Source organism: Heliangelus exortis, chromosome 2 (genome assembly GCF_036169615.1).
Source record: "Heliangelus exortis chromosome 2, bHelExo1.hap1, whole genome shotgun sequence".
Taxonomy (NCBI): Eukaryota; Metazoa; Chordata; class Aves; order Apodiformes; family Trochilidae; genus Heliangelus; species Heliangelus exortis.
Window position 1 is genome coordinate 104483790 of NC_092423.1, and position 26386 is coordinate 104510175.

The 26386-nt window shown below is 39.8% G+C and overlaps 1 protein-coding gene across 1 annotated transcript in view; it reads left to right on the plus strand.

Annotated features, from left to right (window-relative positions):
• LAMA3 (laminin subunit alpha 3) overlaps window positions 1-26386 on the plus strand; it is a 119161-nt gene that overhangs the window by 87903 nt on the left and 4872 nt on the right. The window contains exons 42-68 of the mRNA XM_071737333.1: window positions 1552-1658; window positions 4149-4199; window positions 4591-4742; window positions 5266-5376; window positions 5476-5587; window positions 6193-6360; window positions 7477-7673; window positions 8681-8797; window positions 9335-9489; window positions 10050-10191; window positions 10819-10918; window positions 11587-11703; window positions 11785-11964; window positions 13931-14073; window positions 15159-15335; window positions 16268-16419; window positions 16519-16681; window positions 17149-17282; window positions 17695-17845; window positions 19070-19189; window positions 20112-20236; window positions 20570-20690; window positions 21851-21991; window positions 22749-22879; window positions 23726-23857; window positions 25463-25607; window positions 25905-26062. Coding sequence (XP_071593434.1) covers window positions 1552-1658; window positions 4149-4199; window positions 4591-4742; window positions 5266-5376; window positions 5476-5587; window positions 6193-6360; window positions 7477-7673; window positions 8681-8797; window positions 9335-9489; window positions 10050-10191; window positions 10819-10918; window positions 11587-11703; window positions 11785-11964; window positions 13931-14073; window positions 15159-15335; window positions 16268-16419; window positions 16519-16681; window positions 17149-17282; window positions 17695-17845; window positions 19070-19189; window positions 20112-20236; window positions 20570-20690; window positions 21851-21991; window positions 22749-22879; window positions 23726-23857; window positions 25463-25607; window positions 25905-26062 — 3702 coding nt within the window. The remainder of the gene's footprint in view (window positions 1-1551; window positions 1659-4148; window positions 4200-4590; window positions 4743-5265; window positions 5377-5475; window positions 5588-6192; window positions 6361-7476; window positions 7674-8680; window positions 8798-9334; window positions 9490-10049; window positions 10192-10818; window positions 10919-11586; window positions 11704-11784; window positions 11965-13930; window positions 14074-15158; window positions 15336-16267; window positions 16420-16518; window positions 16682-17148; window positions 17283-17694; window positions 17846-19069; window positions 19190-20111; window positions 20237-20569; window positions 20691-21850; window positions 21992-22748; window positions 22880-23725; window positions 23858-25462; window positions 25608-25904; window positions 26063-26386) is intronic.

Sequence of the window (26386 nt, forward strand, 5' to 3'; positions counted from 1 at the left end):
CTATGTAATCATAGAATTGGCTGGGTTGGAAGGGACCTCAGAGATCATCAAGTCCAACCCTTGATCCACTACCGCTGCAGTTACCAGCCCATAGCACTGAGTGCCACATCCAGTCTCTTTTTAAATATCTCCAGGGATGGAGAATCCACCACTTCCCTGGGCAGCCCATTCCAATGCTTGATCACCCTCTCAGTAAAGAAATTCTTTCTAATGTCCAACCTAAACCTCCCCTGGCATAACTTGAGACCGTGCCCTCTTGTCTTGCTGAGAGTTGCCTGGGAAAAGAGACCAACCCCCCCCTGGCTACCCCCTCCTTTCAGGGAGTTGTAGAGAGTGATGAGGTCTCCTCTGAGCCTCCTCTTCTCCAGGCTGAACTCCAGCCCCAGCTCCCTCAGCCTCTCCTCATAGGATCTGTGCTCGAGTCCTTTCACCAGCCTGGTTGCCCTCCTTTGGACCTGCTCCAGGACCTCGATATCCTTCCTGAACTGAGGGGCCCAGAACTGGACACAGTACTCGAGGTGTGGCCTCACCAGGGCTGAGTACAGGGGCAGAATCACTTCCTGCTGGCCACACTGTTCCTGTTTAATGCCATCTCCTTTGTAACAAATCATTCTGATGTGCTCTGCAGGTGGAGCTTGCTGGCACAGTGCTGAAAGCCATGACTTTTGCTGGAACACTGCAGCAGTTTGGTAAAGCACAGGAGGCAGAGCATGGCAGCTTCAGGCAGAGACAGGAAGCAATTGAACTCAAATCTAAGTGGGGGATATATGTATAATGGAGTGGTAATACCTGGTTAGGAAACTCAATTAAGTCACAATGCCTTACCTGAAGGCAGTCCCTCCAGTAACACATTGTCTTGTGCTTTAAGACAATTACCTTTGGCATTATAGTCAGATTTTCTCTTCCAGACCCAGCTATACCTCAGCTGCTCACCATGGCTCTTTATTCACAAGTGTTACCACTCCTGTAGACCTTATAACAGAGTGACTTCTAAGAATACTAGCAAGCCAGTCTAGACAATATATTTCACCTGTAAAATACTAAAGGGTCACTCACACTGTGCTTTGCTGGCAGATGGCAAAAGGAGGGGTGTCACGCAGCAGAAGAGTGATAATGTCATTCAGTGACATTGCTGTTTAAAATCTCACCATGTTCTTGCAGTATGAGCCTCCTTTATATGTATTTTTTGGTGGGATCAGAGGCAAGAATGGTGTGGTTTGCTGCATTAAGCCTTGTCAAATTCTCCAAGTATATACATATATGTGTGCATTGTGGGTTTTCAGCTTGAGTTATTCCGATATGAGCATTGTGGGAGTTCTTTTACTTTTAGAAAAAAATACTGCAGTACCTGGAAATATATTTTTAGCATGGTGCAGAGGATACTATAAACCAAAAATATACCTTTTTTGTCTAAGTCAAGATGTGAAATCAAAAGTTCTTGAAAGTTCTCTTCTTTGGGAGAATAATTTGGGGTTTATTGCCAAGGGAAAGGATATTTCACAAAACTGCCTCTAAGTATTTAATGAAAAATATTTATCTCTCTTTATCTAGCTGTGCTCCAGGATATTTTGGAAATCCACAAACATATGGAGGGTACTGTCAGAAATGTAACTGTAATAATAATGGGCAGCTGGCTAGCTGTGACCACCTTACTGGAGGTATGTAAGAGCATATGAACATGGAAGGGAGTGTTGTTTTCTCTCTAGGAAGCAGAGAAGGAAGGTACTTAGATGAGTTGAACCGAAGTAAAAATCTAAGCTTATAAGAAACATAGATAATTTGTAACAAGATTCCTAAAACATAATACCACAACAGTAGAAGGGCTGCTTTGAGTCATCTAGTTCACCCTTTGTGAGCCATTTTATTGATATATCCCTTCATAAATACTGCCAGTTTTGTTTTCTTTTTCTGTTCCAAGCATATTTTTTTTAAGTGCTTTATGTTTCCACTTCTGACGTGGTTAAATCATATTTTGCCAGTCTGTGTTACAGATTTGAAACTGAGCAGTCTCAATATGCCTTTTTAAAATGTATTTGGGGCAGATTAGTGGCATCTTCAGAGTCTGCATTAGGCACTGCCTTCCTTGGTATCCAAGCTAACTGCATTTATGGTGGCAGATATGACCTGCCTTAGGAGACTTTTATAAATCCTGCTGTACACCATTCTGCCAACTAAGACATCCTTGATTTTCCCAGAATCAGTCACACATGTACTCCATTACTAGTGAGGTCTTATAAGAATATTATGCCACTGGCATATGTTTGCTTTATTATAATTTTGAAGTAAAGGGCCTGATTCTACATTCCTCAGACTGCCTTTACCTGAATTCACCTCAGTCCCTTAGGATACTCATTTCTATTCAAAAACACATAAGCCACTGTTACTGAAAAGGACCTTGATTCTCTTATATTTTCATTCCCCAATGAAATGACATTTTTCTTTCCCTATATATATCTTTTCCTCCTCACATGTTAGTGAAGGGTCCAATTAATAACTCCTAATATTTCTATGCCCTTAATTTCTCTGGGCTGCTGTTCATACTGCATTCAAGTAACGTCGAGGATTGCCTTGTCTTTCCATGGTCACAGAAATGGGAAAACTAGCAAGTGATGTTGAGCTGCTATTGGCAGTATCCAAGCAGTGTTTGATGTTTTATCATTCTTTTCTTTTTGAAACAGGAGTTTGCTAGGACCAACTAATCCGCAGGGCAAAATTCAACCAGCCTGTTTGTTTTCAGTTTGTCTCCAGCTATATATTCTGATCAGCCTTCTCTTTCTCTACATTAGAAATAAAGCCCTCTGTGATCACCAGCACAGCATGTTCTAGCAGGTTTCTTGTGCGTGGTTTGGCAGGTGGCCAGACTTTTTTTATTTCCCCATTTCTTGGCTGATGTTGTTTGTGCAGAAGCTGTAATAATAGTTTTATTTAATTAGTGCTTCACTACGACAGCTGAAACGTGTCTGCTGATTGCTGAACCACACAACAGCAGAACTGCATGGCTATTTGAATTTCAGAATCATTTCCTTCGTTCTCTTACAAATACATTCTTTGTCACTTGTCTCCTCTTGGCAGCAGTGCTCACCACCAAGCCCGTTTCACTTCCTGATGACTTAATGTGCAAGTGCCAAAGGAAATGGCACAGCTAGGCAGCTTGTTCCAGGCTGTTTCATGCTGCTGTTAAAGTTCAAGCCCAACTCTCACAGTTGCAAGCTGTTGTTGACTCTTGAAAGCAGCAGCCTATACTCCAAGTGCATCCTTTTCCTTCAGAGTAAAATAAATGCACAGCCCTTTTTTGTTTTCAAGAGGAGATATTAATTTGGCAGTAGCCTGTAAAAGAGATTTAGGCATCAATATGGGGAGATCCCTGTCCTGTATGATGGCATTTTTAGGAGACAGTTCCTCTCCTGCCTCCACAATCCCATGTGCACCTGGAGAGTGTTAAACTTCTTGCAACGGGGTTTGTAAACCAACCAACCAAAAAAACCCAGCACACTAAACAGGCAATCATTTGTGCTAGCTTGTTAGAAAGTCTGAGGAGAGTTTTTGTTGTATACCACCTGTATCTGTGGCCCACCCTCTGTGCCTTGGGTTACATACAGTATCTCCTCTGGATTTCTCTCAAGCTTGATTAATCCCTTAATCTTGCAAGATGGGACAGCTATGAAGGTATGAAGGAAGGCCATCAGCATGTCAGTTCCTTGTGGGTAAGACACCCTTAGAGGAATTGGAATCTGAGGTTTGAACATGGATGCTAAAGTAGATAAAGGGGTTTGAACCTATGTCCTGGGTAAAATGCTTCAACAATATAGTCTTGGCTACAATCCTGGTGGTGTTATTCTAGATGAACTCTAGAAATCGGTTCAAGACATGATGTAAGAAAGCCTGCTGCTACTACCCAAGTACTATATAATGGAGGGGTTGCAGTCAGTTTCCTTTGAGGCATGAAAAAGGGATTGATCTCAGGAAGGCATAAGTAGGAGCTGAATGTTTTGTCATTCTCAAGCCTTCTGGGTGTTTCAGCTTGTTCAGAGTGGGTACGGATTTAAGAAAGGGCAGCACTGTGTTTTTATGACAAGTGAGGGCAAAAATGCAATAGTAGTTTTTCTGTAGAAAAACTTCAGTTACTGATGGCAGTCTTGTGATTTCAGAATGTTTCAATAACGAACCAAAAGATGTGGATCCAAATGAAGATTGTGACCGTAAGTAATAAAGTAGAACTGCACTTAGATTGATGCCTGCAGGCTTCAGATGTATATTGATGACTGTCTAAGGCTGATAAAGTTTAGAAAGGACTGGGGGTGTCCTGCAATTAACCTTTTAAAAGCAAACATTCAACCAAGCACTTGGAGAAATGATAAAAGAGGTGGTCAGCTAGCCAGATGTAGATGAGGGCCTCTTGCTCATTTCTGGGTTTGATCACTCCCTCCAGCACTGTGAGCTTTGTTGTTGCCTATGTTCTTCAGGCAGCACCAGGTGACTAAGCATTAAAGTGTTTCTCTTGCACCTCATTTATGAATGCACTCAGTGAAATGCTCTCTCCACCAAATGTCAATAATTTGTACTGCTTTTCTTTGCTCATGCTCCCTTCAGCTTGTGATAGCTGTGTACTGACACTGCTGAAGGATTTGAGCACAATAGGTGATGAGCTTCAGCTGATCAAGTCTCAGCTGCAGAATGTCCATGCAAATACCCACACACTGGAGCAGATGAGACGTCTGGAAACACGCATCAAGGACGTGCAGGTAGGTGCACTGAAACAGAAAAGTGCTTTCCAGATTAAGCAGTTAAAGAGATGAATGTAGGGACTTAAGCCATCTTTTTGTCTGCTTGCAAGGAACCATAGATCAAACACCAGATGCTGATAGCACTTCATCTGTTAGAAGCCACCTATTGTTTCCATATCATGTTTTGAAAGAGAATCGCTATCCCTGCTTTTTCTGAGGCCAGCTCAACCCTGAAAGCTGTATCTCTGAGGTTTCTTTATAGTTTTGTCTTTTTCTAGCATTTCACATGTCTGCATTACCAAAAAACCCCGACATTCCTATTGCCAATACCAAATTAATCCTTAAACTTTTTCTTTGGTCATAATAGTACTTACTATTCTCACAGATAAAAAAGCCCAAGTTTTGAGCAGCAATTTGGGCTGTCTTCATGTCAGTAATGCTGCTTTTATTTGTCTTGGGTAAAGATCTAACCCAGTGGATTTTTGCTTTTTGTCTCCTGTGTATGGATGATTTATTGGATATTTTTTTTCTTTCTTGTCAGGTCTTACTGAACAATTACCGTTCTGTTGTTCACAATCAGGGTTCAAAGGTAGATGAGTTGGAGACAGAATTCATTAACCTAAATAAAGATGTAAATGCTCTCCAGGAAAAGGTGACTTACCAAATCAGTTTAAAAATACACATCTCTTTGCTACATATTAGCATGCTGCATCCAAATTTTTTAAATCCAATCACTTTTTTCCTTTGCTAGGCTGAAATGAACTACAAAGAAGCTGAGTTATTATTTAATAATTTTGGCCAAACTCATCAGAAAGGAAAGGATTTGATTTCACGAATACAAACAGTTGTCAACAATATACAAGGTAAAAATAGTTTCTGACTCAAACAGTTGTCAACAATATACAAGGTAAAAATTGTTTCTGACTCCATGGCATATTTTGTTTCCTGGAATCGTTTCAGTTTGTTTACAATATTCTTAATTAAGCATCAGAAGTTTTCTTGGAAAACAACTTAAACAATCATAATTTATACGTAGCACTGGAATTCACTTTTCCAATTAGAAACCTAATATATAATGTAAATTTAGGAGCCCTCCATCCCTGTGTAGTGAATAGGGACAAGAGAAGCTTTATCACAGAGACATTTAGAGCAACAGATTGTCTATTCCTGACTTTAGTCTGGGTTTAGTCTTGGTTGCTATCATAGCAACTTTTCATTTAGAACCTTAAAATTATTGCTGCAAATTTGGTTTGGGACAAATTTCAAGCCTGGTGCTGTCTTACTAGCTCTGGTTGAGTGACATGGGATACTTCTCAGCCTAATCCAATTAACCCAAAATGGCTCTGCTTCATTAAGGACTTGAGGAAGACACACGCCTTTCTCATCAAAGGTTGGCCCTCTCCTTTGTGTCTTTTGCATATGCTTAAGTACATCATCTCTTTGACTTTGACAATGCTTTTTTTTTCAGTGCTGTTGAGACAAATAGATGGTACCAATACAGAAAGTAATAACTTGCCCTTGGGAGATGCTGCCAAAGATCTGGCCGAAGCTCAGCGCATGATGACAGAAATGCGGAACCGCAACTTTGGCCAACTTCAAGCAGAGGCAGAGAAGGAGAGGAGAGAAGCTCAGCTGCGTAAGGGCTTGTTCTCTCAACTTCTTACTCTCTCGAGTACCAAGCTTAAATCTGAAGCACTACATATTGTCTGGAATGGAGTGCAAGGAGGGGCATTTTGCAATGTATCCCTGGGATCTGTAGCAGTCGTTAGTCAACAGGGAAGTGGAAGTTCTGGAGGGTTTGAAAAGGCATTTTTAGTTTGTTATGGATGAAACTGAGTTGAGTCAGTACAAAAACAGTAGGTTGTTCTTTTAGTAACTAGATGAATCTCTGTAGAATAAAGACATAACTGATTATAATGTACTTGTGCAGCACTTCTGTGTATTAGGCTATGGCACACACAGCTGTTTTAAAGGAATTGCACATATACTGTAACAGTAGATTTTTATAAACTGTTGGAGTGGTCCAAGGGCCAGATCATCCAAAGATAAGGAAGTTCAGAAGTTCTAGTTGTGGTAGTTGTACTTCCTTTTATGTTCTCTGCATGTGTTTGACTGGGACATTCAGGAACCTGATTCTGAACATTAGAGACAGCAAGAGAAGCAACAGGCTTATTCTCCAGCTATTACATAGTTGAGAAATGTGTAAGACTTTATGATAGTAATTTCCCCTACCTTTGGACATGTATACCTACCTTTTTTGTTTCTGCCTTGTAGGTGGTGAAATGGGCACTCCCAAGATTGTGATTAATTTGATCTTTTATGTTTCTGCCTTCTTTGAGATGAAATGTGCCCATATCTCTCCACTGATTACAAAGGAAGCAATTACATTTGGTCACAATGGCAAATGTAGATACCCATGTTGTAGATGAAATTTTTGATGCAATTGTGTTTCATATAAAAAAGAAAACTATTCAGTCTTTGCAGATCATCTTCATCCTTACTTAATTTAGAAATAGCCAAATAATTGTATCTCTCTGCTCTGTGTCTGCAGCAGCAAATTGGCATAGTTGATCCAGGGAGATTCTGAATAGTATCTCTGCTACAGTAACAAAGAAATTAGCACTGCAAAGGATGCTCAGTATTTCACATAACTAGCTTTCTAATCCTAAATGTCAAGCCCTTTGGAAGTAAGCTTGTTCTGGTTCCCTTTCTTTTCTGAACAATACTTTTCTTTCTGGCCCTGATACTGCAGTACTCGCACGTATTAAGAATGAACTACAAAAGTACCACCAAGAAAACCATGGACTTATTAAAACTGTGAGGGATTCACTGAATGAATATGAATCCAAAATCACTGACCTTCGTGAAGCTCTGAATGAGGCAACGGGACAAATCAAGCAGGCTGAAAACTTAAACAGAGATAACGGAGTTCTGTTGGAAGACATTAAGGTAATGCTGGGCTTCAGGAGAAGAAAGTTAAACCTAAGGAGATGAGTGCTTTTGATGGTTTCTTTTCTCCAGGGTCTCTTTGCATGTTTTGTGCATGGACAGGTGTAAATGTAGCCTACTCCAATTAGTGGCCTCTTTATGTGACCAGAACAATGTGACCAAGATACAGCTCTGATGAGAGCAGGGAAGGAGAGTCTCTGCCTAGGCTGTCAGCTCCCGCCAGCTTTTTTGTTTCCCATTCCAGATCTGGTGCTGATGTACTTCTTCTAGTAAGTTCCTTCGAGCATTTGGCCTCAACAGCCATAAAAGATGGGAGCAATAAAGTGTGCAATACTGTTAAATTATTTGGGATTAATAGTCTACAGATCTGTTTCTGAGGTTTCATCAGAAAGGTGACAAGAAATAGCTGTCATTCTTGAGCAGTGCTTGATTTTTTTTTTAGCTGGTGAAAGTGTACAAGAAATAAAGGTTTGCTGCAGGACCCGTTCTTTTAAACTAATTGTGGTTTTGCTGAAACAAATCACTAATTTATCATATTTATATCCACCCAGTTTGCTGGATGCTCAGATCCAGTTTGCTAATAGCGCTTGAACAAAAGAATTTCTACATTCAACTGTCCCTTTTGATATTTAATTGTACTTTCATGTGCATGGATTGTACAATACCTGTGCTCAAAAGTATGCACAGTTGTGTTAAAAGAGGGATGCACCTGTACCAGTCATAAATCTCCTGGTATAATTTCTCTGGTAGAGAAAGTTTTGACATTTTACAACGATAGAAGCCCATCTGAAGAAAGCTAATGCACCACTTGTCTGGCTGTGTTTGTGGTGTGCCATTACCTCAGAGCTATGCTGTGGATTGTCACAGGGTTGCTCTAGACCAAGGAGCTTAATTCATGTTCCCCTCAAAGCTCTCAAGAGGATAAGGCTAGATTGTGTAGATACAGTTTTCCCTGCCCCTCATTTTTAACACAGTCCTGTGTTTTTCACACTTTTCTTTTTCCCCAGAAAAGGATTGAAGAGACAAATGCACTGCAGAACAGTATCTTGGCTATTCTGAGCTCTGCCCGATCCTTCCTGACACAAGCTAACAGTGTACTTGGATCTCTGCAGAAGAGCAAAGAGGTATCATTAACCTTCTTTAAGTTAAGGTTACAAGCCCCAGAATCTTGCCATCGCTGTAGTGGGTAGTGTAGCTCAATGGATAGGATTCAAGGTTTATCTGAGCTTCCCAAAAAGGGAAGAATCTCACAGCCCAATCTAGATGCAGAAAGAGGCTGCCTGCACAGGTGTCTGTAAGAGGAGATCATTGATTTCTGATGTGTCTGAGGAAGACACTGAGACTTATAACTCTGGGGGAGTATCGGGGCGAAAATCATTGTGCTATTTTCATATTTCTTCCTAGGAAATTGCTTTTAGCCACTTTCAGGGATGGGGTACTGGGCTAGAAGGTCCTTTGGTTTGGCTCAGGTTTTACATAGTGGCTCTAGAAGCGTAATATAATGACTCGTGGTTGTTTCCAGTAACCCACAGAGTAAGTTGGAAGGGAATGTCTTTCCCCTTGGTCTCCTCAGTTGCAAGGTGTGTGTAACACTGAACGAAACAAGAACAAAATCAAACAGGTATGAATATAACTAAAATTTTATCTTTATAAACTTATAGGAGTATGAAAGCCTGGCTGCTCAGCTGGATGGAGCAAGGAAGGATATGAATGAAAAGCTGACAAATCACTCCTTATCAGCAAGCAAAGTACCACTGGTGGTGAGGGCTGAGGAGCATGCCAAATCTTTGCAAGACTTGGCAAAACAACTGGAAGAGTATGTTGTTATTTCTATAAATGAGCAATTTTTGCACATATATCCATGGTTTAAATGCTCTATCCGCAACTTAACTTGCTTTAATGACCACTTGCAAAGTTAGAAAGAAATTTGATTTGGCTTTTTCTGCTTCTTCTTGATATACAGATACTTTCTTTATTCCAAAATACCTAATTCAGCTGGAAAATTCTTGGTTAGAAAAAAAAAAAAAAAAAAAAAAGAAAGAAGTAATTTTTTTAGTTTTCAGATAAGAAGACACTGTTCTCAGAAATACAAGGCAGCTGATACTGGGCAGTTGCATAGCTCGTGGGGAGTGGGTACAAGAGATTTTGTCTGTTTCTGACTTCCAGAGCTGCTGTGCTGGTTCTTGGGGTAAAGCCCAACAGTCTTGTAGCTGCTCCATCTTGTGCTCCATCTGCTGCTCCTGTAGGATGCTGGATCAGCCAGAGATTATCTGATTCCCTGAACTGAAGTGTATTTATGGGGCTTTGATGGAGGTAGCTGATTGACCTTGTGCCTTGGTGAATTCTCACCATCTTAATCATGCCTTTTTCCCACAGAATAAAGAACAGTGCCAGGAAGGATGAGCTGATAGGCTGTGCTGTGGAGGCTTCTACTGCCTATGACAATATTATTAATGCCATCAAAGCAGCAGAGGAAGCAGCCAACAAAGCTGGGAATGCAGCTGACTCAGCTTTATCAGTAAGTACACAGAAGTGGCCAAACATGGTAAACTTGTTATGACTAGGTTTTGGTTTTGAGTTTTTTTGAACTGTCAAAGAGGCACAAAAAAAGACCTGGGTGTCTTAGCATGCCTTATTTGTCTGTGGCAATAATATGAGCTGATAATATTCTGCAAAATCTTGAATAAGTCTTGGTTCAGCACTAAACAGAACAGTTGCTGCCTTTCTGGTGAGGGTGTCCATATGAATACTAACTGTTCCTCTTAGTGCAAAATAAAGAGACCTCCACAAGGCAAGCCTGGTAATCACTGAAGGTGATTTCAAGTGTTCTTTACTTTGCAGCAGTAATACCCACAAGCTCTTCAGCAGAGAAGTAGTATCTAAGAGCTGTGTGCCAGTAATTTCTTCCAAATACCCTGAATCTATCAGAAGTTTGGTAAAGACCAAGGTTGCATTATGATTAAATTAATTTTGGTAATTGTTATTTGAAGTGATGTTCTTTTCATGAAACCTCTGCCCTTGTATAGTTATTGTTTTTTTAATTGTTTAATTGTTTTATTGTTTTAGGAATGGCATATCTCTTTTTCTATTTAAAGTTTAATATGATAATTAAAGCTGTCTCACAGTACTGTGTTTCTTTTACCAGACTGTGAAGAGAGAAGACCTATCAGGAAGAGCTGCAAAGTTAAAAACTGAGAGCAGTGCACTCTTGAATCAAGCTCAGGAGACTGAAAAGAAAGTGCGAGGTACCTAGAAAGAAAGTGACAGTAGAAATACTGTCACAGCATGAAGAGCTTTCATCCAACCATGAATTTTCAGTTCAAAAAAGTTCTGTGGCACATATTTAACCATAAGGGGCTAGTTCCATTACAGTGGGACATCTTGTGATGTTTATTTCCAGTGGCAAAAAGGCAAGACAGTGGATTTCATACCTCTGCTATGCTACAAAGGGTTTGTAGTGATAGGATGAGGGACGATGGTTTTAAATTAGAGAAAAGTAGATTTAGATTGGATATTGGGAAAAATTTTTTTCCATGAGGGTGGTTGAAAAATGGAACAGGTTGCCCAGGGAGGTAGCTGAGGCCTCAACCCTGGAGATATTCCAGGTGAGGCTTGACAAGCTCTGAGCAACCTGATCTAGCTGAGGGTGTCCCTGCTTACTGCAGGGAGGCTGGACTAGATGACCTTTAGAGGTCCCTTCCGACCCAGATTTTTCTGTGATTCCATACACCTTTGCAGTAGTGTCCAGCAGATCCTTAGCCCCTTTTATTTGTTTTACAGTTCAAATGCTCATTCAATGCTCAGTGGCAGCATGAGCCATGTAAGAGTGCAGGCTGGTGCTGCCACACCACCTATCCAACATAGAGATGATATTTCTGATTAAAACTCATGCAGGGCATTCACTGTTTTGCAGCTATTGGTCCAACCCTTGAAGATATTAAGCAAAGACTTGATGTCACTGATGGAAAGAAGAATACACTGCAAACTGATCTTGTTACTCTTCAAAATAATCTCAATGGGATAAACAGAGGTCAGATACTTACTGATCACTTCTGTTTTACCTCTTATCTATTACTGTAAGAATCTGCACATACATATTTGTGTATTTCAGGTGACATCGACAGCATCATCAGCAGTGCAAAGAACATGGTTAAAAGTGCTGAGGATGTCACAACTAATGTATTGGATGAACTGCTCCCAATTCAAGCAGATGTGGAGAAAATGAAGAGTACTTATGGAAGCACACAAAGTGCTGGCTTCAGTAAAGCACTGATGGAGGCAAACAATTCAGGTAGGTATCTGCTCTTGCAGGTGCTATCAGAGACCTGCCAAGTCACTGTTAGGTGAATATGGTCAGTTTTGCAACAGAAGTTTTAGTCACCAAAAAATTAGGCACCTAGCCTAAGCTAGTGCTCTGAGGTTCCTTTATTGCCAGTGGAAAGAGACAGGTACAGCAGGAGGTGCTTCAGGCTGTCGTGTGTGTGTGTTAAAAGCTGATAGTATGACTGGTCTCTGACTTGGAGGCCAGTGACTAGAAGTTGACCCCAGGGGTCAATAATTGATTCAATCCCGTTTGACATCTTCTTTAATTGTCTGAATGATTGGACAGTGTCAGCAAGTTTGCTGATTGTCACGGTTTAAGACAGAAAATCACCTTTATCCTGGCCCAAACCAGGACACTGATGACACAAAACCTGCAAGTTTTGTGTCAGAGCTTTTGTGACCCTCTGGTCCATCAGGGTGGTCATGCTGTGATACAGGATGACCTCAACAGGCTGCAGAAATGGACTGACAGGAACTTCAGGACTGACAGGAGAAGTCCTGCACCTGGGGAAAAAGAGACCCATGCACCAGTATATGCTGGAAAGCAGCTTTGCAGAAAAGAACCAGAGGGTATTAGTGGGCCCCAAGTGGACCATGAGCCAGCAATGTGTCCTTGCAGCAAAGTCTTGCAACACAGAAATGTCCCTCTGAATGTAAGAAAAAAATGTGAGGTTGACAGAGCATTGTCACTTGTTGCCTAAAGAGGCTGTGGAGTTTCCATCCTTGGAGTTATTCAAAAGCTGGCTGGACACAGTTCTGAGCAACTGGCTCTGTTTGAGTACAGGGGCTGACACTGGACAAGATGACCTCCAGATATCTGTTGAATTGTGATGATTAGCAGCCCTGACATAAGAATAGAAGAAATGCCCTGCTCAGTAAGGCCAGCAGCCTGCCTACCCCAGTATTCACTGTGGCAGCAAGAGATGCTACTGTGACACAATTGTCACAGTTGGAAAAGGCTTCTAGGATTACCGTGTCCAACCTTCAACATCCCCCTCCCCAGATAAAATAAAACTAATGTATTTATCAATATATCACCCTGCCCACTAGAGCATGTCTTGAAGTGCCTCACCTACACGGTTTTTAAATACTTCTAGGGATGGTGATTCCACCTCCTCCCTGGATAGTCTGTTCCAGCACCTAACTACTCTCTCCATAAAGAAATTCTTCCTGATACCTAGTCAAAACCTCCCCTGGTGAAACTTCAGGCCATTTCTTCTAGTGCTATGATTGTTCACTTGAAAGAAGAGGCCAGCACCCACCTCCCCATAACCATCTACAACCTCCACCTCACTACGGTCTCCTTTCAGGTAGTTGTAGAGAGCAATACAGTCTCAGCTTTCTCTAAATTCTAAACATTCCCAGTTCCCTCAGCCTCTCCTCACAGGACTTGTTCTCCAGACCCTTCACCAGGGTGAACTCCCTCCAGCAGCTCAATGTTTTTCTTGTAGTGAGGGGCTCAGAACTGAACACAGCACTTGATGTGTGGCCTCACCAGTGCTGAGTACAGGGGCACCATCACTTCCCTTCTGCTGGCCACACTATTCCTGATATAAGCCACACATAAATTTGACTAGTGCCAGCTGTCCATTATCCTCATCCTCCTGTAGCATCCACAGTCACCAAGTAATGTTAGAGAGCACATCTCTGTCCTATTTAGCATTTTTTTCTGGACCTGAATTTATCTAACAGGTTTTTGGAAGTGCCAGTTTTGTCTGCTTCCACAAATGCCTTTGGCCACAAATCCAGGAGTACAACAACTTCTGTATAAATTGCTAGTTTCTGCAAGGGTTTCCTAATATTGTAGGACTGGTGAAAACAGTTCTGTCACCATCCTACTCACTGCTTCTCTGATAATTGTTTAGTTTTATTATATTTTTGCATGTTTTCCTCCACCTTTCTTTAATCAATGATTTTTTTTTCTTTCACTGCAGTAAAAAAATTGACAAACAAACTTCCAGATCTATTCAGCAAGATCGAGAGTATCAACCAACAGCTGATGCCAATAAGCAACATCTCTGAGAATGTAAATCACATAAGAGAGCTGATTCAGCAGGCAAGAGATGCTGCAAATAAGGTCTGTCCTGAACACTGCAATCATTCTTGGCATCAGTGGTTTGGACACACAGTAATGCTGTTTTGGACACAGTAATGCTTCTGTTCCTCTTTCTTCTTCTAAATCATTTTGTTGAAATGTGTGTGAAAGCCTAGACACAAATTTAATTCAACAGCACCACCCAGAACATAAAGTTTAACTGTGATGATGGGAACCATAATAATTTACACCAAAAAATGAGCGGATGCAGCAGCATCCTGCTCCATCCTTCTCCTGCATTTTTTTTACCCAGGGCATCTCTGTAATGCTTATTTGTACAATAGACTCTTGCCTGCCAAGATGCATCGTGATGGGTTTGGCAGCAGGGGTAGGGTCAGCTCTGCAGCTTAGAGGCTGGGCTCTCCATGGCCAGCTGAATGCTGGCACTTCCAAGAAAATCATGTAGCCCTATGCTCTCGTGTCTCCAGCTGAACCACCACTTCAGAATTCAGCTGCTGGCATCTTTTTATTAGACTGCCCTTTCTCCATTTAAGAAACTGCTGTAGTTGCTGAAGGGATGCTGACAGGATGGCCTCGGATCCATAAAAAGCATCCGTGAGGCCATCACAAATAACCTCCAGTTGCAATGAATAGGAGGAATCTGTCACTGTGGTGTAAATAGCTGTAATAGGGCATGTCCTTATTAATGCCAGAGGAGCATTACAATTTCCAGCAGCCAGACAAGTCCCACTCAGTGAAGCATCAGGATATGTATGTAGACATCTAAATAATTCATGGGCTTGCTCTTTAGAGCTGCAGGGCACGTCCTTCCTGTCCCTGTATTGAAGGTAACAGTTACTTGACAGAGGTGCATTAAGGGTTGATTAATTGATGTCTGGACTAAAAAAAAAAGGTGCTGTGTTAACTGGTAAGTATTGATAATACAGAATATCATAGTATCCAATCCGTTTCCTTACTGTATTGTTTGGTAGGATCAAAGTCTGAATCTGTAGTAACTGATGTACCATGTCTAGGATGTATAATAGGTTACTTTGCAACTAAACATGACAAATAATAGTAGTAGCAACAGGTAGTCATAAGGTACTGAATTTTTTTTTTCTTAACAGGTTGCTATTCCTATGAGGTTCAATGGCAGCTCTGGTGTAGAGGTTCGACCTCCAAGCAACCTTGAAGATCTGAAAGGCTACACTTCACTTTCTTTCTTTCTTCAAAGACCTCAGACAAGATTAGACATCCCCCAGAGAGCATCAAATAAGTTTGTACTCTACCTGGGTAATAAAGATGTAGGTATATTTTGAGATTTAATCTGATTTTTAGAGCAGACAACACGCTTTGAGAAAGAGATGGGAGACTATTTGTTTGGACTGAAGTTTATAGCTACTATTGATCCATTTCTTTATAATTGCCATTATATGGTGGCAGAAGTGTTTTGTGAAGAATAGTTCATTCCTGTGCTGGCTAAGTACCTTGTCAGGTCACTGTTTTGCCCCTTTGGAAGTTACTCCTCAGTCATAGATACCATCATGCAGCCATGTCAGAAGTGTCAGCTTCTGCAGCACTCAGCACAAACTCAACCCAGTGGCTGCCTCAGAGCTTTGACTCTTATCACTTTGTAACATACTGAGAGTTTCTCTGTGGGTTAAAAAAAATGTGATCACTCCAGTTTTAAAATTTAGTCCCTCAGCCCTCAAGGTATCTGTTGACAGCATTTTATTTTTTACTGGTGAAATATGGTATTTTGGAGAAATAAAGTGTGATTTTTTTTTTTTAATTACTGCTTCCAGTCACCTCAGCAGGACCCACTGTCCTTGGCTGAGTATTAGTCCAGACATCTTTTTTTTATTTCATAGGTATTGAGTCTAATTTTCAGTAAAAGTGTCATGGTTTTGTGGCTTTAGCTGGGAGAAGTTACAAATGTGAAAATTATTTAGCTAGTATTGTTATAAAAATAAAAAGCCTCATATGACTTTTCAATTTATTTATAACTAAATCACTGGAATCAGTGCTACATGTTGTTCACTGAATCAGTGCAACATATAAGATTACAGTTTTTTCTTCCAAGAAATGATAAACCTAATAAAAATTTTCATCATTAGATGAGTGGATTTCTTATGATTCACGTACAGTATGATGATGTCCCTGGGGAAGTGCTACTGTATTTTACCTTCATTAACATTAATAATTGATTAGATTTTACTTGCTTTGCTATTCTTAGGCTTCCAAGGACTACATTGGTATGGCAGTGAAAGGTGGTCACCTCACTTGTGTCTATAACCTAGGAGATGGTGATGTAGAAATAGATGTGCAGCCATTGGTGACTCAAAGCGAATCCGAGGAAGCTGTTATGGATCAAGTCAAGTTTGAAAGGTATAAGATCCACAGTGCATGACAGCCTTCTCCAAAACCTGCTTAAGAACATCTTTTATGGGTTTGATGTGATGTTTTACCTATTTGTTTTGGTTTTAGGATTTACCAGTATGTAAAGCTGAATTACATTACAGCAGCAACATCGACTTCTCCAGAGTATGAGAGCCCTTTGACTGCAAGCAGCAGAGGCAGTAACACACTCCTAAATCTTGATCCCAGCACTGTTGTCTTTTATGTTGGAGGATACCCACCAGATTTTAGGGTACAAAAAGTTGCTTAGTCTTTTAAAGATATTTCTGTGTTAGTCATTCTGTTGTTCTGTTGGGACTAGAAGTTTTTCAAAGGCTATGGAAAAGTTTATCCGTGTCAGTAGGAATAGATGGGATGCAAGGAGATGCTGCTCCCTACAGAAGCTGCCTGGCTCAGAGAACTCAAAGAAGGGAACATAATGCTATTTCAACTGCTGAGGGTAGCACAAACCCTGTCCAGCCCTGCTAAGTACTATTCCTAACCCATCGATATGACTCTACTTTTAATTGTGCTGCAGTACTCCTGGGGTGATATCAGAGGGTTTCAATGTTATATACAAAGATATAATAATTTTACAGTATTTAGAATGTCATATTCTGTGCATTATTAGTATTTGCAGTAGGTCTTAGCATTTACATGCAAATGTAAAATTTTGTCAGCTGATGCTGACAGAATGTTTTTTATGACATTATTTTGCAGCCTCCACGCAAGCTGGACTATCCTCATTATGAAGGCTGCATTGAATTAGACACCCTAAATGAGCGTATTGTCAGCCTTTACAACTTCAAGAGGACATTTAACCTCAATACCACTGAAGTGCAACCCTGTAGAAGGTATGATATAAACACGGAACTGTTTCATAGTTCTGTGATTTTATCATGAATTCTTGTCTTTCCACATCCAGAAGAATAACCACTGCGGCTAAACAAGTGCCTCAGTCCACTAACAATTTAAATGTTATAATACCCAGAATCAATTAATGAATGTATTCAGATCCCCTATAAAGCAACTATTCCATGAAATGGAAAAAGTCAGTCACTAATCATTTCTTCTCTAAAGACCATATATAAATCCAGTAAAAGTTTTTCTCTTTACTTGGGTGAGATCACCCTTTGCACCTATTAGTGGCCCCGTACTAAGTGCTTTAAATTAAGCTTTTTTTTAAAAAAAATATAATGGCAGTAAGTCCATGTGTAATAGTTTTTGCTCACATATACTCAAATCTGTGACACTGAATTATTACAGGTATAAAGAAGAGACTGATCAAAGTTATTTTGAAGGCACTGGTTATGCCAGCGCCACACTGAAAGAACCAAATACCCGCACCCGAGTACGCTATGAGCAGACAATTGAAACTACTGCAGATGAAGGCATCGTGTTTTTTGCAGAAAATGGGGTAATTCATGGAATCCTTCTGTCTGTTTTGTGATCCAAGAACATTTTTTTAAAACTATGCTTACTTGAGAACGTTAGATTTAGTAGTAACTGTAAGGAGATTCCTTAAAAGTGTTATTTCTGTCTATGTGGCAGATTAGTAGATTCTGCTGTATTTTTAATGCCATATAATTTAGTTTTAGGTAGCTGTGTGAGGAGCAGGGAGGTGGACTGACCTGTACAGGCTGGCTCGATGGGCTAAGGCCAATTGTATAAGGTTCAATAAGGCTAAGTCCTGGGTCCTGTATTTTGGTCACAACAACCCCAGGCAACACTACAGGTTTGGAGAAGAGTGGCTGGAAATCTGCCCAGCAGGAAAGGACCTGGGTGTGCTGGTGGACATCCAGCTTAACATGAGCCAGCAGTGTGCCCAGGTGGCCAAGGAGGCCAACAGCATCCTGGCTTGCATCAGGAATAGTGTGGCCAGCAGGAGAAGGGAAGTGATAGTGGCTCTGTACTGGTGAGGCTGCACCTCAAATACTGTGTTCAGGTCTGAGCCCCTCACTATGAGGAGGACATTGAGGTGCTGGAGGGGGTTGAAGGGGTTTTGGGTTGTTGTTGGTTTTTTGTGGTTTTTTTGTTTTTGTTTTCTGGGTGTTATTTGGTAGAGTGTGTTTTTGTTTGTTTGGGGTTGTTTATTGGTGGGGTTTTTTGTGTGTGTATGGCTGGACTCAGTGATCTCAGAGGTGCTTTCCAATCATGACTGTTCTGTGATTCTGTGGCTTGATGATCCTTAGGGGTTCTGTCCAACTTCAGATATTCTGTGATTCTGTAATGGCTGCTGAATACTTACTTTGTTAAGACTGAGAAAAAATTCATTTCAATTAGCTAATTTTTTAGACCATGCAGAGAATTCAGAACTGGGGGTGGGCAGGGAGGATGTAATTTGGATCAAACCAATTCTGAAATAATGAAATCCCCTAAAAGTGGAAGTGTGCTCTTCCCAAATCTAGATATGGGTGGTAATAATGACATGATGTTCAAAACAGCAGAAATGCTACTTACTTTATAAAATTATAGGCATGTTTGCAATCAGTGTGATGTGTTCTAGATAATTTCTCAATGTGGTTGAGTCATTAGGCATTGAAATGACAAAAAATCCTCTAGAGATTTGGACAAGACATCCAGAGCTGATACCAGATTTTTAAATTGATTTATTGATTTTTTTTTTTTTTTTTTACTGCAGGATCAGTACATCAGTGTGCTCATTAAAGATGGTCATACAGTTTTTAGATACAAAGTTGGCTCTGAACCTCCAAAAGAAATAGAAACCAACGCAATTGTAAATGATGGAATATATAAACAAGTATGTAATTTGAAACAATTAAGTCTTCATTACTTGTCAAAACACAGAACTGAAACTAAATGCCCTGTTGTAAAGTTTCATTGTGATGTTTCCCTTTTGTGTTGAGGTGATCAAGCTGTTAAGGATGAGATTGAACATATAAAAATTAATCTTTCTTCTGTCACACTTTCCTGTGAATTTTGGTTTTAATTGGAAAACCACCAAAGGAGAAAACTCTTTGACAGATCATTGCTTTATTTAGAGAGATTTATTTATTGTTTTGTGTATCACAATTATTAACATTATCTTAATATTCAGAATAGTGTTTTTTCCACCTAAGAATTTACTCAGGCGATACTGATCATTACAGAGATAAGTATTTATAGTCTTTTTTTGTTGATTGTGTACTTAGTCCAGCTGTTTTGTAGCACTACCAGAGTGAAAACTTAAAGACATTGTTAAAACCTGTGATTGCCATGTTAATTCATTCTCCCTTTTCCCCAGACTACATCTCCAACTCAATAGTGCAGGTCTGGGGGTCTGTTGGAAGGAGTCTTTATGCTGTACCAGGTCCAGTTACATCCAGCCAGCTGACTGACCTGGTTTTTGTATCAGGCAGCAGCCCTGAATCTTCAACCACAAATAGAAGGCAGTATCTGAATGTTAGGTGGGGTATATATAAAGGGCAGTCTTCTTGAGGAAAACAAAACCTCACCTTGTATTTGGATAGTGGAGCATTTTCCTTATGCATATGCTTTGGCAAAATGCCCACATTTTGTGAAGCACCTTTGAACTAGTGCAGTTATTCTGGATTTAAGGCACTAGTAAACAAGAGAAGGGGGCAAAAAACCCATCGTACCTTGCTCTGTAGAAATAATTTTAATCTGCTAAATGATTTTTGTTTCAGCTAAGTGAAGTAATCTTCATTATTCCCCTATTTCAGATTCATTTGGTGCTTGACCGAAGTACAAATACTGTTCATGTCAGTCCTGATATTAGAGCCAACATAAAGGTCTTCCTTTTCACTAAGTATTACCTAGGTGGAATTCCACCTTCTCTACGGGAACGGTGAGTAACTATAGAGAAACCAATACACAGGCTTTGTATGGAAACTCCACCTATACTCCTTCCTTAGGCAATACCAGGTACATTATGTGTTATGAAAGTAACTGGTGTATAACACATGATTGTGATCTGTGATCTTTGACTGCTAGTGGGATATTTGTTGGACTGTATCCTGAAGATTGTGTTTGATCAGCATGAAGTATGTGTGTGCAAGAAAGTTTCCTCTTGTTCTGTTTTTCTATGTCTTACATTGTCAGCATTACAGGCTACTATACTGGTGTGTGCTGTGAAATACCAGGCTACTGAACTATTTTTCCTCCTTCTCCCTGAAACCAGCTTCAATATATCCACACCTTCATTCCGGGGCTGCATGAAGAATGTGAAAAACCCTAACACTGCATCTGTTATATTTGACGAGACAGTTGGTGTCAGCAAGAAATGTTCAGTTGACTGGAAGGTAATCAACAAAGTTCCTGAAAAACTTCTGCTAGAGTTCACAGAGTCTGGTTTGTCTATAAATCCTGGACCATACTGTTTTACTTGGGTAAAATATTATACTTGGTTAATATGTGATAGTAATAAAAGAACCTGGGCTTGGTATGGGGATATGGAAGAAAGGAGGTTACCACCCCCACTGTACTAGCTTGCTCCATACATAGTCCACCCTCCAAATTAATAAGATACACAACTAAGAATTCACGTTTACCATGTAAAATTGTTAGTTTCCAGATTAAGCCAGAACACTTAGTTACTTACTACTGCTCAGGATTTTTCTTCTTGCCAAGGAGCTTGTGCTTCCTAATTATATGACCTCTCGACACTTTTTCTTGAAAGAGCTAAGAAGATACTTCCACTGAAGTCTCACATTATGAGGCTGTTGCTCTACTCACCTGATTATTTTATAATTATTTTCTGCACACCCCTGGGTTTTGTCATATTCTTTTTTAAATGGGACAGTGTGTTTCAGTGTTGGCTTAACCAGTGCTGCATGGAGAGATGAGAACAACTATTCTGCTTCTACCTACTGCCGCTTACATGGTGCATGATCCCATTTGTCCATTTTACTATGGCATTGCACGGAAAGTTTGTACTCACTGGCTTTCCTTTTGTGGCATGTAAAGCTTTCAGAGAGCAATTTCTTTGCATGACATTTTCCTGTGCACAGAGGAGACCTTGTTTCTCTCTCTGTGCCTATATAACTTCACATTTATTAAAACTGTTCAAAAAGGCCCAGGTATATTCTGTCCTATGACTCACACATAGTTATGTAGCTCATTTGCACAGCTCTGCACTTGTGAGCCATTCCTCCAGCTGCTCAATTCTGTGCCCCCAAATGTGAAAACTTTCAAAGCCATCCTGTCAATGCAAAGAGTAGCTAGAGATGAACAGATTGTTATACTCAGCAAGCTTCATCTCCCTTTAGAGTTTCTCAGATCATAGTTAATGCTGATGGAACCATTTCAGTCTGTTCTTTACTGAAATAATTGTACTTGCAGTTTGCCTGGTGCTTAGTTTTGACTGGAATAGGTCGCAATTATGTTGAGTAGGGCAGTTGTTGTCCCATGTTGCCATTTCTTCTGATTAAAAGGAAAATCACTGAGAGCATCTCTCTTTCAGCTCATCAGGTCTGCAGCTTTCTCCAGGCAGGGAACACTGAGACTGAGTGCAGCAGATTTCCCATATCCCAAGGATTTCCAAATTGGCTTTGGCTTTCAGACCACGGAATCGACTGGAACACTCTTAAATTACAACTTATGGGTATGAAACATGTTCAGTGTAGAATATGTGGCTGTTTTTATTTCTAGATCAATAATGTCTGCTTGAGACTGTCAGCTTGTGTCATTAGTCTCATGTAGATCCCTCTATTTTAAGGCAAGAAGTGGCTACTATAATCACTTTTTCAGCTATGGCATCTTGCATGTCATAGGCCAGAGAAACTCATCTTGGCAATTTCTTCTCTCAGCCAACAAATAGTTCAACCAGTAACTGATCATGGAACTACAGAGCCTTTTGCAGAGTAGCTCGTGTACCCTAACACCACCATCCCATTAAGATAACTGTTGCCTCAGACAGCAGTCTGGAAATTTTGTCAAGAAAAACTGGCAATCTGCCCACACAGTAATTTTACCATGGTCAAATATGCAGAGAAAAGGGGTTTGTTTTTATGTTCCCTCAAAAAGTAGGGAGGTTCAAGCACAACCCCATTCTTGCTAGCTGGAAGAGTTAAGAAGTAAGTGCACACCAGGCATTTGAGAAGTGGAGAACTGAATCATCTGCTTTTTGTAGAAAGAATGTAGACGAGGATTTTAAATAACTGCAGTATTCAGTACAGAGGTATTTTAAAACAGGAACTGTGCTAATCATGCAGAACGGGGTATAATGTCTGGTACTACATGACTGAGAAATGCAGTTTTAGCTCAAAAAAATATCTTTCCCACAACTATATTAATGACAATATTAAGGAGAAATAATGGCACTTGCACTTACATTATTGTTTTCTGGGATTCTTTCATAGCCTAATATTCTTACCATCTCTCTGAGACCTGGCCTTGTAGTTGCAAAGATGGGAGAGAAGGAAATGGAACTGAAAAAGAACTACGAAGATGGGTCACTGCATTATGTGACAGTAATAAAAACAGACAACCGGTGAGTCCAGTTCTTTATCCGATTCATTTAGAATGTGGCTGGAGAAACAAGATTAAAATTTTGTGGGGGTTGTTCTTTGGGTACACAGCTGAAAATGGCCTCTGCTAGCAAAGGATACTGAAATAATAAAGCAAAATGAGATTTTTGTTCTATGAATGTGCGTGGTGGTACCTGTGATGTTTCAGCTGTACATCAGATGCACGGATGGTGTAAGTTTTGACTGCTTGCCAAGCTGGAGCTTTGGAGCTCTTCTCCTTCCCATAGCCTTTGCATATGTCACTGTAACATAGATGGCTAAAGGCCCAGGGAAGAAGTTAATATTGTGTCTGGTTTTTCCACAATGATATGTTACATAGATCTCAGAAGAGACAACTTAATGAAAAGCTCCTGCATCATATTAATTTTCCTGGAACACATAGAATGACATAAGTGTTAGTTTAAGTGAAAAGTTTTCAGTTATTTGCTATAATTTGGGGTGATTAAAACTTAATTGTATCTTTTCTAGCTGTTGCTAGCATATCAAGTGCACTATTTTGACACAAATAATTAAATCCCATTCCATGCCTGTCAACAAGATTTTTTTCATGAATGTCAGTTGGCCCAGGGTTTCACTGCATGACTGAAGTACCAGCTTCAGCTCTTGTTTATTATCTGCTGCTGAAAAGCATAGCAGTAAATAAGCACAAGCTGAAAAAATCCCAGAAGTGAGCTAATGAACTTTTAGCATTATTACAACTTAACAAGAAAATACATATGTCAAATGCTTCTTTATGTATATATGTATTTCACTTGAGCTTGTAACTATTTCTTTAGATTTCATATTTATTTTTACTCACTTTTTTTCAGTGTACGTCTGCTGGTTGATAATGAGTCGGAATTAGCATCAGTTGACTCTCCAAGAGCACGTGCATTAATCATACCTATAACATTTGGTGGAGATGATTTTGAAGGTTGCATCTCAAATATCTTTATAAAAAGGTATTTGGCGTAGGAAAAAAATTGTTTCATGCATTTTGGCCCGTTTTCCTTCTTTAATAATTTTTAAAGCATTTTTTGCTAATTCCTGTTCTCATAGATGTGTGAAGCCTTCATGAATACCTAACTTTTCTTCCCCCAGATATTCTCCTTTTTCAGACAGATTATACATACTCTCAGATTGTGTTTTAATTTGCTGTTTTGATATAAAGGACTTCTAGTCTGTGTCATACCCGTTTAGTAGTCTTTTAATCAAAGAAAAAACTCAACATAATGATTTGGAAGTGTCCCAAAGAAGCATCCAAAAAGATCTGTTAGATTATATCATTATAGCTACACAGGGAGTAAAGCATATTGGCAGAACCAAAACAGTTACACAAACAAATGAGAGCATATGTATAGGAATCAAGTGCCTGAATTATATATTGTCTCTTTTTTCAGTTGTTTTGTCTGGTTATTAGAGGCATCTTGCAGGCAAAATGTAGGAGAAAAATTATGCATAAACATGTTCTTTAAAGAAGAGTATTCCTTGAGTTACAAGTGATGTCCCAGTGGGCTTTGTTATATCTAAGTTTTGATGAATATTTATACATGTGCACAGTTTACAAAAACTGTGTATTTTGATTTGCTTATTATTGAATCACAGAATGGCTTGGGTTCGAAGGGACCTTTAAAAATCATCTGGTCCAATCCCCCTCTCATAGCAGGGACATTTTTTACTAGATGAGGCTGCTGAAATGGTATCTTCATTTAAAGCACCGCGAGGCAATGAAGCAACTTGTGTGTTAACTTCCTCATCAGAAGCCAAATTTGGAAAATAGCTTTTAGCACAAAAATAGATGGAGAATTAATATTTTAGCTAGTCAGATAAGCAAATGGAGAATTGGACTGGAATCAAAGAAGTGCAGGTTCTGATCCCAATTCTATTACTCTTCTTACAGAAAACTGCAAGGAAGGAGGTTTTCTAGTTGTGCTTTGTAATTTACTGACTACAGATGCTGTGTACAACTTAGAAAATCATAGTATTACTTAATATTACTCTTTATACAGACAAGAAATTAGTTTTTACAGTCTTCCTGCTAGTTTGGCTATAATGTTAAAGCTATGTATTCAGTTGTGATGGGCTTTACCCCTTCACATACCTCATTAGCACATCTTATTTAGGGAGAGAGTGAATCATTGGGTTAGCAAGGCCTCATGTTCCCATTTTTTCTTGATCTGCCACTGGTTATCCATAATTAACCAGCAAAGTTTTGTAGTACAACCCAGAAGTCTTATTCAGCCAAGGCTGCTGTCATTTTTTCCCCTTTTTCAATGCAAATATTTGTTGGGGTTTTTTTAATAGATGGCTTTTAGCAAAAATTATCTTGTTTAGAAGAGATGAGAACAAAACATCCAAGTTTTTCCATCGCCAATAAGAAATGGCAGAACCAGGAAAAATATTAATACCTTTTACAGTGTTGAACCTCCATTTTTAATCGAAAAACTGTACTTCAACATCAGGTGGCTGGGATATCTGTTTTGTACAGAGCAGAGTCTTACAACATGCTGTTGATTATGCTAAAGAAAAGGGATGCTGTGTCACAGCACATGCTTTCATCACTCTAGGGCAGGTCAGTTCCCTGAGGTCCAAAACCTTGTTAATTACACTGCAAAGACTGGTGTATCCCTTGGAGCTTGCCACAAGTATGAGAAGCTTGAACCACTGTTGCTGAAAGAATTTAAAGATCCTCTCAGGCTTAAGATGCTCAAGGTATGCTTATTTTTACTGTCATCTTTGCTCCACATTGATGCCAAGGCTTTGTCTGCACAGCCATGGTTTGTAAAACTGAGATTCAGATATTATTTTCTTGCTTCCATCTCACATCTGAAGCGAGTTCTTTCTTTCTGTGATGAAGTTCCATGCTAAACCCATGCCTGTGCTGAATGACAACAGCTTCCCTCTCATTTAGAGAAGGCTGTCAGGTGGGAACTCTTAAATGTGTATACTGAAATATTTTTGGTTTTTTTCATGTTCACCCACAGTAAATGTTCCAATTCTGTTTTACAGGTGCAGAATCAAAAATACCTTGGTAATCTGAAAACTGATTACCTGCAAAAGCATTCTTTACCAACTCCTCTAAATGTCAGCAATGAAATTTATCTTCTTGGAAACACACCCAACAGTTTCTTATCCTACATGTTTTCTTCACCATCATCTACAGATAGGTAATACAAATGTTCTTTGTTCTCCCAATACTTGAATTGTCAAAGCTGCTTGAATCTTTGGTTGCTAAGAGCTGAGATTTTCATCTTGCTTGTGTCTTGGGGCATAACAAAAGAGTGATTCTAAAGGTTCAGACATTTTTTTTCTTTGCTAACATTTATCCAAACTGAATAGAGTGATGTGGCAGACAATTACAAAATATATTGATGCCAAGTCCTAAGCCTGAATATGTCAACTTCCATTCACATTCAAAAAGGTAGGCAATATAGAGCACTCTGATCCCATCCAAAACCTATTGTGCATTTCATAAAAGAAATTTCACTGGC